At 48.8% G+C, this 14,305-nt stretch overlaps 1 protein-coding gene across 1 annotated transcript; it reads right to left on the bottom strand.

Moving 5' to 3' along the window:
* Nucleotides 1–2,093: 2,093 nt before the first annotated feature.
* Nucleotides 2,094–4,019, bottom strand: LOC123134492 (FCS-Like Zinc finger 7-like). Its single transcript, XM_044553744.1, has 2 exons — nt 3,605–4,019; nt 2,094–2,566 (listed from the first exon to the last, which is right to left on the bottom strand). The coding sequence occupies exons 1-2, from the start codon at nt 3,889–3,891 to the stop codon at nt 2,398–2,400; spliced, it is 456 nt and encodes a 151-aa protein (XP_044409679.1). The 5' UTR covers nt 3,892–4,019; the 3' UTR covers nt 2,094–2,397.
* Between the last annotated feature and the right edge of the window lie 10,286 nt (nt 4,020–14,305).

The raw sequence follows: 14,305 nt of genomic DNA, 5'->3' as shown, positions 1-14,305 counted from the left end.
TCCCGAAGAGAAGTATCCCCGGCGGAATCACTCCGCCAGAGAGTAAAAGTGCTCCTGCCAGGTTTCGTCTCGAGACGGCGGCGCTTCGTCTCAAAAGCCCTCTCCTTATTTTTTCTAGGTCAAAACCCTTCATATAGCAGAAGATGGGGGTTGGAGGCTAGCTGTGGGCCCCACGGCATCAGGGCACCCCCAGGGGTGGGGTTTTCTGGGGACAGAGTGGGGTTATGGTGGGCCAGCGGGGGTTGGGCTGACATGGCAGACACACCCAAGCCTCTCCCCATATCCGGCCCAGATTTGGGATGGATATGAGTGGTGTCGGATAGCCCTGGCGTTTTGGGACCGGTTTGAGGCGCTTGACTTTTTTTTTGACCGGTCCGTCCGCCCAGGCGTTTATGACCAGTTTGAGGTGCTCGGCTGTAGATGCTCTAAATCCCCTAAATTTTCGTCTTTGTGTTTTAAGTCCATGAGCTCAAAATGATAGCATATGAAATCATTGATGGGTGAAAAATATTCAAATGCGAGATCAATTCTAATTTAAATATTACAATCCAACTAAGTTTTCAAATAAAATAGTTCAAACTTGAATTCAACTCGCACGTATGTTCTAGTTGTCCCCTTTAATCGTCCATAGATGCACAATCAAACCTTCCTCGAGCTTCTTATGAGTTGCTCAGCGCCAATTTTGATTATGCATTTGAACAAACTCATCAAACATAGACATTTTCTTGTGTGGAAGTTGGATACGATCACCCATGTTCTCAAATTTAAGATCTCTCGCAACATCTTCACCCTCACCCTCCACAATTATGTTGTGCATGATCACACACCATCATGTCATCACCTCCCACAAGGTATCTGAATCCCATAGTTTAGCAGGTTCATCAATAACTGCAAAATGGGATTGGAGCACTCCAAAAGCCCTCTCCACATCCTTTCTACTCCCTCCGTTCCAAAATATTTGTCTTTCTAGGCATTTCAAATGGACACAACATATGGATGCATGTAGACATATTTTAGAGTGTAGATTCGCTCATTTTGCTCCGTATGCAGTCACTTGTTGAAATCTCTAGAAAGACAAATATTTAGGAACGGAGGGAGTAGCTCCTTGTCTTTGGGTAAAGTGATCTCTTTTTTGACCAACTGACTCAGAGATGGTCTTTACTAATGTAGCCCACGGAGGATAGATACCGTCTACAGATAGTGGCCCATGTTGTAATGATGTCCATTGCTAGTGTAGTTGGAAGGAGGATCTTGGTCTTCAGTCAACTTAGCAAACCATGGAGATAGCTATAGCATATTGATGTCACTGTGAGACCTGAGCATGCCAAACAAAGCGTGCCAAATCCAGAGGTCATGCAATACAACTGCATCAAGAATGATGGTGGGCTTCTTAGAATGGCCTTGATATTGCCCTTCCAGAGCTTTTGGGAAGTTCTTACATCTCTAGTGCATGCAAAAGATCCGAGAAAACCTAGCCACCCTCTTGCATTGGACATTGCCAAGAGCCTTTTGGTTTCTGTGGCAATTGGTTCTCTCAAGTATCAATGTCCAAACACCTTGAAAGTGAGGGGCACTTGAGACGACCTCATTACTGACACAAATCATAAAGATATGATTTTTCTGCTTACGATGAGATGCATAAATCTCAACAAAAAAAAAGCAAAGTTATAGTGTCCCTGCACCCCACCCCCAGTGCGGGGCCAGGAGAAGTGCACCTATTGCCGAGCGATGGAATGCTCGAGGAGGCTAGCCCCAAATAAGCCATCTTCAGTTTGCGCCACAACCATGCCTCCTCAAGCGAGAGGGGCCTCTTGTCTTGCACCCCATCAAGATCGAGCGATGAGCTAGTGCGCAAGCAGCAGGTGAAGAGAGATATTGTCGATGGAGCGCATGCTCCAACTTTGGAGACGTCATGCCATGAACTTGAGGCGCAGGTAGATACGACGAAAGGGGTCCGGATTCGGCTCCTCGGAATCCCAAGCAGCAACAACTAACTCAAGGAAGTTGTCCATCTTATGCCAGAAACACTCAAAATGAAAACATGTGGGGTGGCTAGAACAGGGCACACAATCCACAAGGAGGGGGCAATGATCGACGGTGGTCGAGGCCAAGCTGCGTAGCAGATAGTATGGGTGCGAGACCTCTCAACATGACATACAAAGAACGCCGTCATTGTGCATGAGGGATGGTGGTCCTACTCCTTGGACTGAGTATGAGGTAAATATCTCGCAGCTCCATATCAACCACGAAGCGGTGGAACTAACTCATGAAACGGGGATGTAGCCGACCATTATTCGACCATTATTTCATACTACTACCTTGTACTTGTATACATGGACGGACGGCTTAAACTTGGTGGAGATTATACCACATATGTCTATGACACATAACTAGGAGCTAGTATAAGCTAAATGGGTTTGCCTGACCCGCTGCATGAGCCCCCGCCGCTGCTGGACTGGTCCGACGGGGCCTTCCTGATGGATCAGAGGCGGCGCTTTTTTCCATCATTATGTCTTTCTCCATGTACTTCTCCCTGCACTCCTTGGTGCAGAATGCAAACTCACTCCTGCAGAAGACAGACAAAGGAATTGGACCATCATGTCAGAGACATCTCCAACGAATAAATTTAACCTTTTGTTATTGTAGTGAAGAAACCATGGATTTTTTTAGTATTTATTTAATTCTCTCTGGTTGATGACATATTGTGGCAATCAAAGAAATACGAGCTCAGATGGTAACGAGTGACAATTTTATGGTATGATAATCAAACAACAACTCGTATGATTGGCTGATTAATATTCTTTAATTATTGCGTTGCTTAAGGGAGTATATATGTAGTCTTGGCTCTTGGCTAGAAAACTAAATCTAAATGCAACCCCCCTAAAAAAATCTAAATGCATCCCAATAATTTTATATTTTGAGACAGGGCAGTTCGAGCATAATTCAGCGACCAAAATTAAAAGAGGAAAAAATATCAGGCTATGAGCACCCCATGCATCAATAGTACATATCTGAATAGCAAATACATAGGGAGTATTAATAATTAATTAACATGGCAGATCAAACCAAAAATGTATCGGCAACAAATAACATGCTGAGGAAAAAGGTTTGCATCTAACATTCCTCTAGAATATGGGAGAGCATAAGATTCATGCTATGAACTGCTTATACTAGTAGCCTCGATTTTTGACTGCTTATACTAGCATGGAATCAGCATTACCTTTCTAATGAGCGAGGTTATCAAATTAGTACGGAGTACTTGTCTAGATTAAACAGAGAGGGTCACTAAATTTTCATATATGAAAACGGATCCTGAATAACCCCTTCACATAACCGAGGGGAACCACGAAACCATCACAAAATCGTAGGATGCCAGCAACATCATAGGATGATTCGATCAGTTGCAACCTTGACGTGGAAAACGAACGAACGGCGCGGAATTCACATCAGAAAGTATCATGAGAGATTAATCGGATCCTAGCCAAAAATCACCAGGAAGCTACCGAAAAAGACAAAACTGAAACACGAGGTCGAAACACGAGAATTCCGCCGGACATTTCCACGCTACGACGAACAAAGAATGGGAAAACAGTGACGCTAGTACCTGTAGATATATGCATCCTTGTCGGCGAGGGGTTTGGCGCAGATGCCGCAGGCCGCCAGGAACGCCGCCGTCATCCACAGCCCGGTAAATGCGTCCCTCTTCAGAGAGTGGTGGCCGCCGCCTCCGGCGCCCATCTCCTCGTCGCAAGCCGACACAAAAAAGATCGGCCTCTCGCGTGCCTGCTTGTCGTCGCCGCTCACCTGGCGCACCCGCCTCTGCACCGACGGCATGGACGCCACGCTGACCTTCCGGCGCATCACCATGCTCCTCGGCCGCTTGTTGACCATCTCGTCGGACCGGGTTCGTGCCGAGCTCTTTCGCTCGCTCGCTTGTTCCCGCCCCGCCTCTGTCAATCTATATTTCAATACGGTGGCCTTTCTGTCCCAAGTTCTGGAGAGAGACTGGATGGTGGGGAGAGGGGTTTTGGGGAGGAGGAACGGGGCAGGGGCAGGGGCATAAAAAGAGGAGGAGGGCCGGGCACGTGAGGCGGCCACTCCCCACTTTAGACACTTGGATGCTTTTGATCTGGTGATTTATGGTATGGTATTATAGCGATTAAGGCAGTTTGTTAGAGTTACCCTCACACCGCCCACATGTATGTGTGGGGTAAAACCACCCGTCTCTATTATTCCATATCGGGCAATGGTTACTCTATGCTATATGCATGATGATTTGGTTTTGCTGAGGTAGAGTGAAAAAACAACCTTTTTTAGATAGGAAAAAGACCAACCAAAGTGAGATATTTGGTGTTAACATAATGAGGAACACATTATTACGACCTGCATTGCTTTTTTATTTAGTCAAGTTGTTTTATTTTCATTAATCAATATACATCTGGTGGCGCGAAAGTTTCGCAGCGCCACACTTTCGCGGCGCCACATTATGATGCGAGATATGGGGGCTGCACAAGCTGTCGCTACGCGTGACTGGCCTAGATTAAGGAAACGGAAGCGGACTATCAACAGGGCTGCGGAAACCGTCGATACGCGTGACTGGCCTAGATCAAGGAAACGGCAACGGACTTTTGACAGATTTGTGGGCTGCGGAAGCCGTCGGTATGCACTGGCCTAGATCAAGGAAACGGAAGTGGACTTTTGACAGATATGTGGGGTGCGGAAACCGTCACTATGCACTGGCCTAGATCAAGGAAACCGTAGCGGAGATTCGGTTGTGTTCACTCGAATCTTTTTCGAGAGCACTTTTAATATAGGGGTGTAATGTGGCTCGATAGATCGACGTCAACTTGTGTCTTACTTTTTCGCTGGAGCACTTATCCGACACGTCATACATCTGGCTTCGAGCTAGAGTACGACTTTTGTTTTGTCTTTTGCATGCGTTACGATAGATATCATGACAACAACAAGGTTTATGTTACGGTTTATGTTACATCTACGCCCTTTAAGATTTACAACATCAAAATAATTTTATCTAGTCTCAACATGAAACAATTTATACGATTCTGTTTATTCGAATTTCAACAATACAACAAACACCATCTAGTACACAAACTATGCCAAAACACTTCGGCGGTTGTTGTTTTATGCTCATTCGAGTGATGCGGAATTTGAGCACTTTACTTAAATCATAGCAACGAAACCAAAGTGATATCAATTCTACAAAAGTTGACTCAGAGGAAAGTCACTCGGTGTCTTCAGATGCTTGTACTTGTAGTGTCTTGTATACATTCTCATGTAGTGCATCAATACCTTTTTCCTCATATACAGAAATGCACCATGTTCTCACCTAGATTAGTTATTGTTAATACTTAATAATAAAAATATCATTAATGTACTAAATTACTTTAGCTTTTCCCTGATTATTCAAGGTAAGGTTCCAAAAATCACCCCTTCCATCCCTATACTCCCCACCCACCCCCACTGTGGCGGATCACGAGAATCCAACACAAGGTCACATTATCATGACCAAATATATTGTTATTTAGTTTGTTTGTTTTTGTTTTCACTAATGTTTGTTATATATGTATTTGGTGGTAAAGTTTTGTAATTACTAGATCAATGGTATCGTACTTTGGTGCCTCACTATAATGCCAGGCATGTGGGTTGCAGAATTTTCTAGATCGATGAAACCATGATGAGTGTTGTCTATGTTGGCCCATGGTTCCCTCCTATCTATCATATTCTCTCTCTCATCCAGGGACCTGATCTCGCTCCCCTAGCCTCCCAATCCGCTACTCCGCCTCGGCGACCACATCCCTCTCGCCGGCGGTCACTCTCACGCCGGTGACCACCCCAACCCCCGCGTGCCCCACTCTCCATGGCCCTCTCCCTAACACCGGATCCGGTTGCCGAGAGGTGGATGGAGTCCAGTCCATCCTTGAGTGGCTCGCCGCCAGACGTTCTCTGTGGCTCGCACCTGCCCGCCGCTTAGTAGGTCACCTCACCGCCGCCGCCTCCGCCGCGCATCATGCACTCGGAGATCTGTTGCGTGCCGCCCACCCGTGAGGAGCCGGAGCTCGAGGGCAACGACGGCTGGCTAGAGGCTGGAAGGAAGTAGCACCGACCACGATGTCCCCCACGTCCCCAGCGCGCCCCCCTTGCTGAGCCCTCCCTCGCCACCCCGCGGGCCTCCGGTGTCGTGGGCCCCAGATGCCTATACCCCGCGGCCTCTCGTTGATTGAGTGCCGATGCAATATTAGCTGATGACAATGTGGTCACTATGGCCACACTGGTCGTTCATGCGACAACCCACATGTTGCGCCTTGGACGCCGTGTTCCCCGGGTCTGCGTTGCCACGCTCTGGCGTGCCACCAGCGGCCAAGCGCCCGCGTGCCACCTCTCCTGCGTCCTCGACTGCCTATGTGGCGGCCCTTCGGTGCCATCTGGGATGGTCGACTCCCCGGTGTTGTCTCCTTCACCGACTCGTTCACCTCCGGTGTCACCATTGTCGGTGTCAAAACCGGCGGATCTCGGGTAGGGGGGTCCCGAACTGTGCGTCTAAAGTTGATGGTAACAGGAGGCGGGGGACACTATGTTTACCCAGGTTCGGGCCCTCTCTATGGAGGTAATACCTTACTTCCTGCTTGATTGATCTTGATGAATATGAGTATTACAAAAGTTGATCTACCACGAGATTGTGATGGCTAAAACCCTAGAAGTCTAACCTGTATGATTATGATTGCCTCTACGGACTAAGCCCTCCGGTTTATATAGACACCAGAGGGGACTAGGGTTGTACAAAGTCGGTTACAGAGAAAGGAATCTACATATCCGAACGCCAAGTTTGCCATCCACGCAAAGGAGAGTCCCATCCGAACACGGGAAGAAGTCTTCTATCTTGTTTCTTCATAGCCCATCAGTCCGGCCCATGCTACATAGTCTGGCTGTCCGAGGACCCCTTAATCCAGGGCTCCCTCAGTAGCCCCTGAACCAGGCTTCAATGACGAGGTGTCTGGTGCATGAATTGTCTTCGACATTGCAAGGCGGGTTCCTTCTCCGAATACTCCAAAATAGTCTTTGAACACAAGAATTGTGTCCGGCTCTGCAAAGCAAATTCCACACACAACCGTAGAGAGTATAATATCTCATGAGTCCAATCCGCTGACAACTTTTTGTAGCGTGACATCACGTTGCCGCCCGGCCATTATTTTGAACCGTTTTTAGCCCGCCGCTCCAAATTTCGAGATGCGGTTTCATTGGCACGTCTTGTCAAAGTAGAGATCGTGTCCCCTTATTGCAGGATTCTCATCAATAAGGGCATGGGTAATCCCACTGTATCGTCTGCACGGCCCTTGGGAACAGGTGAGTTTTTAGGGCAAGTGGGGAGGCGCTTGATATTCACCGCCTTTATAAAGGGATAAGGATTCACCCCTTTCATCCATGCCTTCTCTCTCTCCGCCTCCCCCATTCTCGAGCTCCAGTGCCCAAGTTCTCATATTTTCCTCCCCAAGAAAGCACTCCAACTATGTCCGGATCTGGAGCGCAAGGCAAGTGGATGGTCTCCTCCGTCAAGGAGAAGGACATTACCAAGCTCCGGGAGGCTGGGTATTTGGCTGAGGAAATCGCCCACCGGCTTCCGACCAAGGGACAGATCGTCCCCACCCCGGAGCCCCATGAGAGGGTAGTATTCATCTCCCACTTCGTCCGCGGGTTGGGATTTCCTCTCCACCCGTTCGTCCGCGGACTCATGTTCTACTATGAGCTGGATTTCCATGATCTGGCCCCCAACTCCTTCCTCAACATCTTGGCATTCATTGTTGTGTGCGAGGCCTTCCTTCACATCCCACCCCACTTCAGATTATGGTTAAAGATCTTGAATGTGAAGCCGAAGGTCGTGGGCAGTCAACACGCAGAGTGCGGAGGCGCCATGGTGAGTAAGATGCCCAACATCACATGGCCAATAGGTACCTTCATGGAGACCGTCAAAGGGTGGTAACAACAGTGGTTCTACATCACAGAGTCGCGCGACACCACCTGGGCGGCGGCTCCCGAATTCCAGTCCGGAGCCCCGATGCAGCTCACCTCCTGGCTAGAGAAGGGCCTGGACTGGTCTTCGTCGGACGAGCTGACAACACTTCAGACACGCATCAGGAGCATGATAGACAAGAATATCAAGCTTGTCAATGTGATCCAGGTGATGCTTGTTCGCCGGGTCCTTCCATGCCAAAACCGGACTTGCCATTTATGGGAGTACGATTCGGCCAAGCACCATACCTTGATGCAGTTCTTCGGCACTACGCACGAAGACATCTGGAAGGTGCTTTTCAAGTCCAACAAGACGTGGCTGGATACGACCGAGGACCGTGGGCACGACTTGGCCCATCCCGCTAGTCTGGTAAGTTTTTTCATGTTTTCAAGGTGTATCCTTTACTTGTATTCTTGAGGAAAGCCTCCCTACTGATTCTCTCAGGTATGGACAAAGAAGGCGGAGCGGATTCACTGTCCGGCTCCGCTGCCCGAAGACCCAGCAATTCCACTTCTACGAAGATGCTAGTTCCGGCGCCCTATCAAGCACCGGAGAAGAAGGCCAAGGAGACCAGAGGTGGCCTCCGTCATAAGGGCACTTCGGACGTGACATATGGAGACACCGAGACTCATTCCTCCGCTGCCGAGGATGACGAGGAAGAGGAGGAAGAAGAAGAAAGCCATTCCCCCCTGAGGAGGGAAGAAAGAAAAGGATGGCCTCCACGCGTCTGGAGGCTGAAGCGTCCAAGAAGGGGAAGGATTCCCTCCTGGACAACTCCACAGCGGACACCGACAACATCTCAGAATTGCGCCCCAGGGATAAGCCCCTGGCCAAATCGTAAGTACTCGAAGATGCACTCATATATCCGGACCTTTTCCTTCATGGTTTTAACATGTCAAATCATGTGTTGCAGCCTGGCCCATTCTGTCCTCCAGCGATCCTCATCAACGGGGAATTTGCTGGACCCGAAGGTGATGGACAGTGGGTCCCTTCCAGCGGCCTCCTCTCCCAAGGCCATGGATGACACTAAGGTGTTGTCCCGAAGGACCCCAGGCTAGGGAGAGATGCAGGAGGCCATCAAGGCGGCGACAGAGGGTGAAACCTTGGCCGCCGGACATATGGGGGAGAAAATCCCCATGGATATTGGCGATAGGGGCCATATCAAATTTGCCCCCAGCCGAATACAATTCCGGAGACCTATATGGCTCCGGAATCAGGCAAGCAACCTCTTTCAAAAGAAGGAGGTGCGCCTATTCCATCGGTGACCTCTATCCATCCAGAGACGCCGGATAATTTGCTGGAAGCGCTGCAAGGTGCTTCCATTGTTGAGGAACACCGTATCCTTATGGGTGCGGTGGTGGAAAGGGTGCAGTTCATTAAGAGCGGACTGACCGACGCCTGTACCAGCCTTCTAACAGGTTTTGAGGTGAGCGACACAATTATATAGAAAGAATGTCACAGTATAGACAGTAGCCCCTGAGACACTGTCCAGTGTTCGAAAAGGAAAGCCGGACAGAGGATCAAACAAGTTTTGCAGGAGACTAACTAGATGAGTCAATGTGAACAAGCAGGCGTCGTTACTGGCTGCGACCTCTCATACTGCTGAAGTTTCCTGACTGAAGCAGAGTCTAGAGCGTGCCGAGGAAGAGCTCGGCCGTGTGAAAAAGCAGCTAGAGGATAAAGAAGGTATGCAATGACCTTATGTATATCAGAAAGGATAGATGATTTGTAATGACCGTAGTGCCATTTTATTTACAGGAGCGGCGACCGACATGAAGGCTCTCAAAAAGGAGCTGGCCAAGGCCGAGGAGAGAGCGGCCAAGGAACAAGCCGCCCGTGAAGAGCATGAGGCCAGGGTTGGTGAGGTCCAGCAGGAGCTCCAGGACGCCGTGAAGTAATGCGAGTCCTTGGAGTGCAACATTGAGGATCAAGAGTCCGTACTTGCCAAGGCCCGCCAAAGCACACACGATGCCCGGGTTGAAGCCCAATGCACCCTCCAGGAAGTCCAGGAGGCTAGAAAAATTGTGGCGGGTAAGGCCTTTATTATGCAGAGCAAATATTTGAAGAAAAGGTTCCTCTTACTGACCCGTATTTGAGTTCTCCATGGGCGTTTGCGGATGTGTCGTGCAGCGATTCAGACGCTGCGGAGTTCTTCTGAGCCGAAGAGGGGAGCTCCACAGAGAAGCTATTTTGGTCGCAATACCTTGCGCCAGAACATCCGGTGCCCTTTAGCGATCAGCTAAAACAGCTGGTCGAACTGCATAGGGTGGCCGAACTAGCCATGAAGGATTTAATAATCTGGCTATGGCCTGCCAAAGCCATACCCAGCAGCTACTTCGGACTCGTGAAGCGGCTGGTCAATGCCTGCCCTCGGCTTGATGCCATCAATCGGTCGGTCCGCATCGAAGGCGCGCGAATGGCCTTCGCCCGAGTCAAGATACAGTGGGCGAAGATCGACGCCGTGAAGTTTGTGACCGAGGGACCGCCCGCGGGTAAGGAGCACCGCATGCCCGAGCGGTATTTTCAAGATGTCCTGAAGGGATCCCGCATTGTAGAGGGGCAGTGTTCAAAAGACATTATCTTTGAATGAAGTCATTCATATTGTCCCTTCATGTATTATGAAACAGAGCTGTTATGTAGTATAATGCCTGTTATTTAAAATTTTACCTCCTGTGCGGCCATTTTGTTAAATTTGAGAGTTGGCCAGTCGTCGGATTCAGCCCGCACGTAGGTAGTACGGGGGTGTTCGGGATGAGTCTAAACACTCTTTATCCCAAAGTTTGGTCCTTAAAGGAGCTGTTTAGCACAACAAACTAGGCAATCAGACTGTGTGGCTTTATCACCCTCACTTAGCCATAGGAGTTTGACAATAGAAATTTAGACGCAGCCCCTAGTATTCATAAGTACGAACTTGGGGTGCGGTAAACACCTGATCGGATAAAAACCGATTCATCGCATAATGCAGAAAAAATTGCAAAAGATTTGTAACCTCTCGAACAGCTGACTGGCTCACGCCGCATCATGACAGTCAGTTTTCGGCTTTCTCTACTAAGGTGCTCATTCGGATAAACCAGGACACAATCGTAGTAGTTCTCCCTTTACTACCCTAGCCGATATAGCAGAATGTAAGGTAGTAAGCACATGATCCAGGCAACCCAACGATTGACCAAAGACATGATTCAGAGCCGATGCATATAATGCTAAAGTTCGGGGTGCCGAACTATACTGTAAAAAAAAGTGTTCAGACTTTGTTGCCGTATTATGGGGCGTAATGAAGCTCGTGGCGAATTAAGGCGTACCAGAGTGTACGTGTGCAATTGACAAGAATATCAAGAAAAAGATAAATGAAGCAATAGGCTAATGCCACAGAAATTGGGCCGCAAACTATTTTCCATTGTAGTTTGATTAATACATCAAAGCGTATTTGTACAAGTAGTGCGATAATCAACAGGGCTATTTAACATGCCACGACCAAGGGAGAGCTACGTGCGAGTCCTTAAAACAGGCATAACGATCATTTAGAGAGACCACCTGGAAATTCCCTTATACGTCAATGCTTCTTGCTATCTTGGTGTATCTGTCGGTGTCCTAGATTTGGGGGTGTCCAGCCCTGCCTGCCTGCGGCCCACCACGTGGCTTCATCAACGGCCTGGTACGGCCCAGCTTCAACACAAACACCGCAAGACCCTCGCGAGGGGCCAAGCCTTGCGAGGCGGGCAATGCCAAGACCCCCGAAGTAATTGGCCTCCTCAGGAGGGCTCCTGAGGGGTGGAGAGTTCTATGTAGGTTACCTCATGAGGCTCAGCTGACGTGAGCCATGCCGACTAAGGCCAGGTGTCGGTGTCAAAACCAGTAGATCTCGGGTAGGGGGTCCCAAGCAGTGCGTCTTAGGATCAATGGTAACAGGAGGCAAGGGACACGATGTTTACCCAGGTTCGGGCCCTCTCGATGGAGGTAAAACCCTACTCCTGCTTGATTAATATTGATGATATGGGTAGTACAAGAGTTGATCTACCACGAGATCAGGGAGGCTAAACCCTAGAAGCTAGCCTATGGTATGATTGTTGTTGTATATGTCTATCGACTAGCCTGGCCCCCGTTTATATAATGCACCAGAGGCCTAGGATAACAAGAGTCCTAGCCGAATACGCCGGTGGGGGAGGAGTCCTTGTCTTGATCGCCAAGTCTTGTGGATTCTTCCTTGTATGCGGCAGCTGTCCGGACTGGCTCATGGGTATACGGCCATGGGGGTCCTCGGCCCAATCCAACTGATCGAGAGATGACGCGTTGAGTACCCCCTAGTCCAGGACACCGTCAGTAGCCCCCTGAACCGGTCTTCAAGTTAGGGACACTCCTCGATTCTTCTGAACTGTTCTTCATCTTCGGTTGCCGGTCTTGAAATCTGGTTCAACAAACCTTCTCATCTTCTATCTTGAGGATCGCCGAAATGCATTCGACGAGTTTACATGTCGGGTATCCGAGGAGCCCCTTTAAGTTTCCGGCCTTTATCAATGCCTTGTTATTTTAATGCCACACCTCGGGTTTGGAGTTGTTCCCGGGAGGCAGTGTCCTCTTGCGTCCGAGCTCTAACGTTGGACTGCATTCAAGGTATCTCTTGCAGCCGAGCACCAATGTCGGACTGCTTCCCGGCTCTAACGCCAGAATGTATCCGAGCTCCAACACCGGACTATGCATCCGAGCTCCAACGCCGGACTGTATCCGAGGTGTCGTAAATCACCTTGGTTTAAAGAAGTTTGAAGGATTTTTAGCCAAGCTTAATGCCGGAAATGCCCTCTATGGAGCCAGCCACTAGCGCCCGAGCTTTATGCCGGACTGCTTCCGAGGTGGTGCACCTCCCCGAATGTGGGCCGATTTTTGTCAATATTTTTGATTGGTGCAATTTATTCTCTGCCGATATACATAGCCAGTAGCCCTCAAGGTGGGTATCGGTCTAAAACCCGAGATGCACATGAAGGATGACATAAGACCGCTGATCCCCGTAGCCGCTGAGACTCAGGTTGATTTGCAAAATTGGTCTGAGGATCAAGTCCTAGCTCGGCAGAATACTTCGGGACACAAAAAGTGGCGTGCTCAGTCCTCAAGACTCAGGTTGGGTGCGGCCGACCAACCTGAGGATCAAAATCTCCTCGGAGACTGTATTACACTTAAAATTTTCTGCATTGGACAGGCAATGCAGTAGCCCCCTAGACACTGGTCGGGTGGCAACACCAGATCAGGGGATCGATGTGCCACTTTAATATTTGTAAATAATAAGCCCGAAGCCCAGTAGCCCCCAAGCCTTAATGCGGGCACGGGAGGCCGAATTAAGGATCGATATCCATAGTAAAATCATAAATTATGTGTAATGACTCTATGTATCCAAGTACTTTACGTCATTAATGCTCGGATCCGCATTGTAGAAAACTTTGTTGACCGATCATCGGCTTCCACCTCCTAGGCCAATAGCCGAGGAGTGTTTGTCCTACTTTATAAAGCCTTTATGAGGGCAAAGATTTACAACAAACAAGGCAATCTGGCTATACGGTTTTATAAACAAAGGTACGCGGAGAGATATGTTATATTACTATTTAACAGAAGAAATGTCTTCCAAAGAAAATAGTCCCGCTATCGGTTCCTTTCTTTGAGTTGTCATGCTAAGCATGATCATGAAACCTCAGCTCCAATGTAAGAGCAAAATATCGAGGATTTAGTTTGGGAGGCCAGTTAATAGCCCCCGGTAGTGTTCGGCGACAGTCGAGGTCAAGTCGTAAACACTTCGGCCATTGTTATGAATGGCCCGTCGTTTAACGCCGTCATTGGATCGCCGACTAGTTTACGCTTATTGTGACAGTCAGTTTTCGGCATTCTCCACTGAGGTGCTTAACCATGTGAGATGGAAGCACAATCGCAGTGGTTCTCGCTTTGCACACCTAGCCGAACAAAGCGGAACATAGGAGGAAAGCGTAGGAGCCGGGCAACCCAACTATTGACCGAAGACACAATTCAAAACCGATGCATATATAGCAATATCCGAGAATGTTTTTGCCGAATCTCTAAAGGTGTCCAGCGCTGCACTGCGAGACTTGTGCTGAAAACACACAGATAGTTTAAAAGTGCCATGGGCTCGAAAAGACAAAAAACTTATTCAAAAGGTTAATGTCCGAACTAGATCAAGTGTTCGGTGCCAATCCGAAAATTGGACTTTAGAAAAAAAAGGCGCTTCTGCCGTGCTTTAACACGACACATCCTATCTCAAAACTTCAAGCGGGTCAGCCTACG

Source organism: Triticum aestivum, chromosome 6B (assembly GCF_018294505.1).
Source record: "Triticum aestivum cultivar Chinese Spring chromosome 6B, IWGSC CS RefSeq v2.1, whole genome shotgun sequence".
Lineage (NCBI taxonomy): Eukaryota > Viridiplantae > Streptophyta > Magnoliopsida > Poales > Poaceae > Triticum > Triticum aestivum.
The sequence above is the reverse complement of the archived record's forward strand: the minus strand, read 5'-3'. Positions and strand labels throughout refer to the sequence as shown.

Excerpts from the sequence above, each read along its gene's own strand:
- LOC123134492 (XM_044553744.1), bottom strand. The coding sequence starts at position 3,891 with ATGGTCAACAAGCGGCCGAGGAGCATGGTGATGCGCCGGAAGGTCAGC. Across the intron at positions 2,567-3,604 it reads AAGGATGCATATATCTACAG|GAGTGAGTTTGCATTCTGCA; the intron begins GTACTAGCGTCA and ends TGTCTTCTGCAG.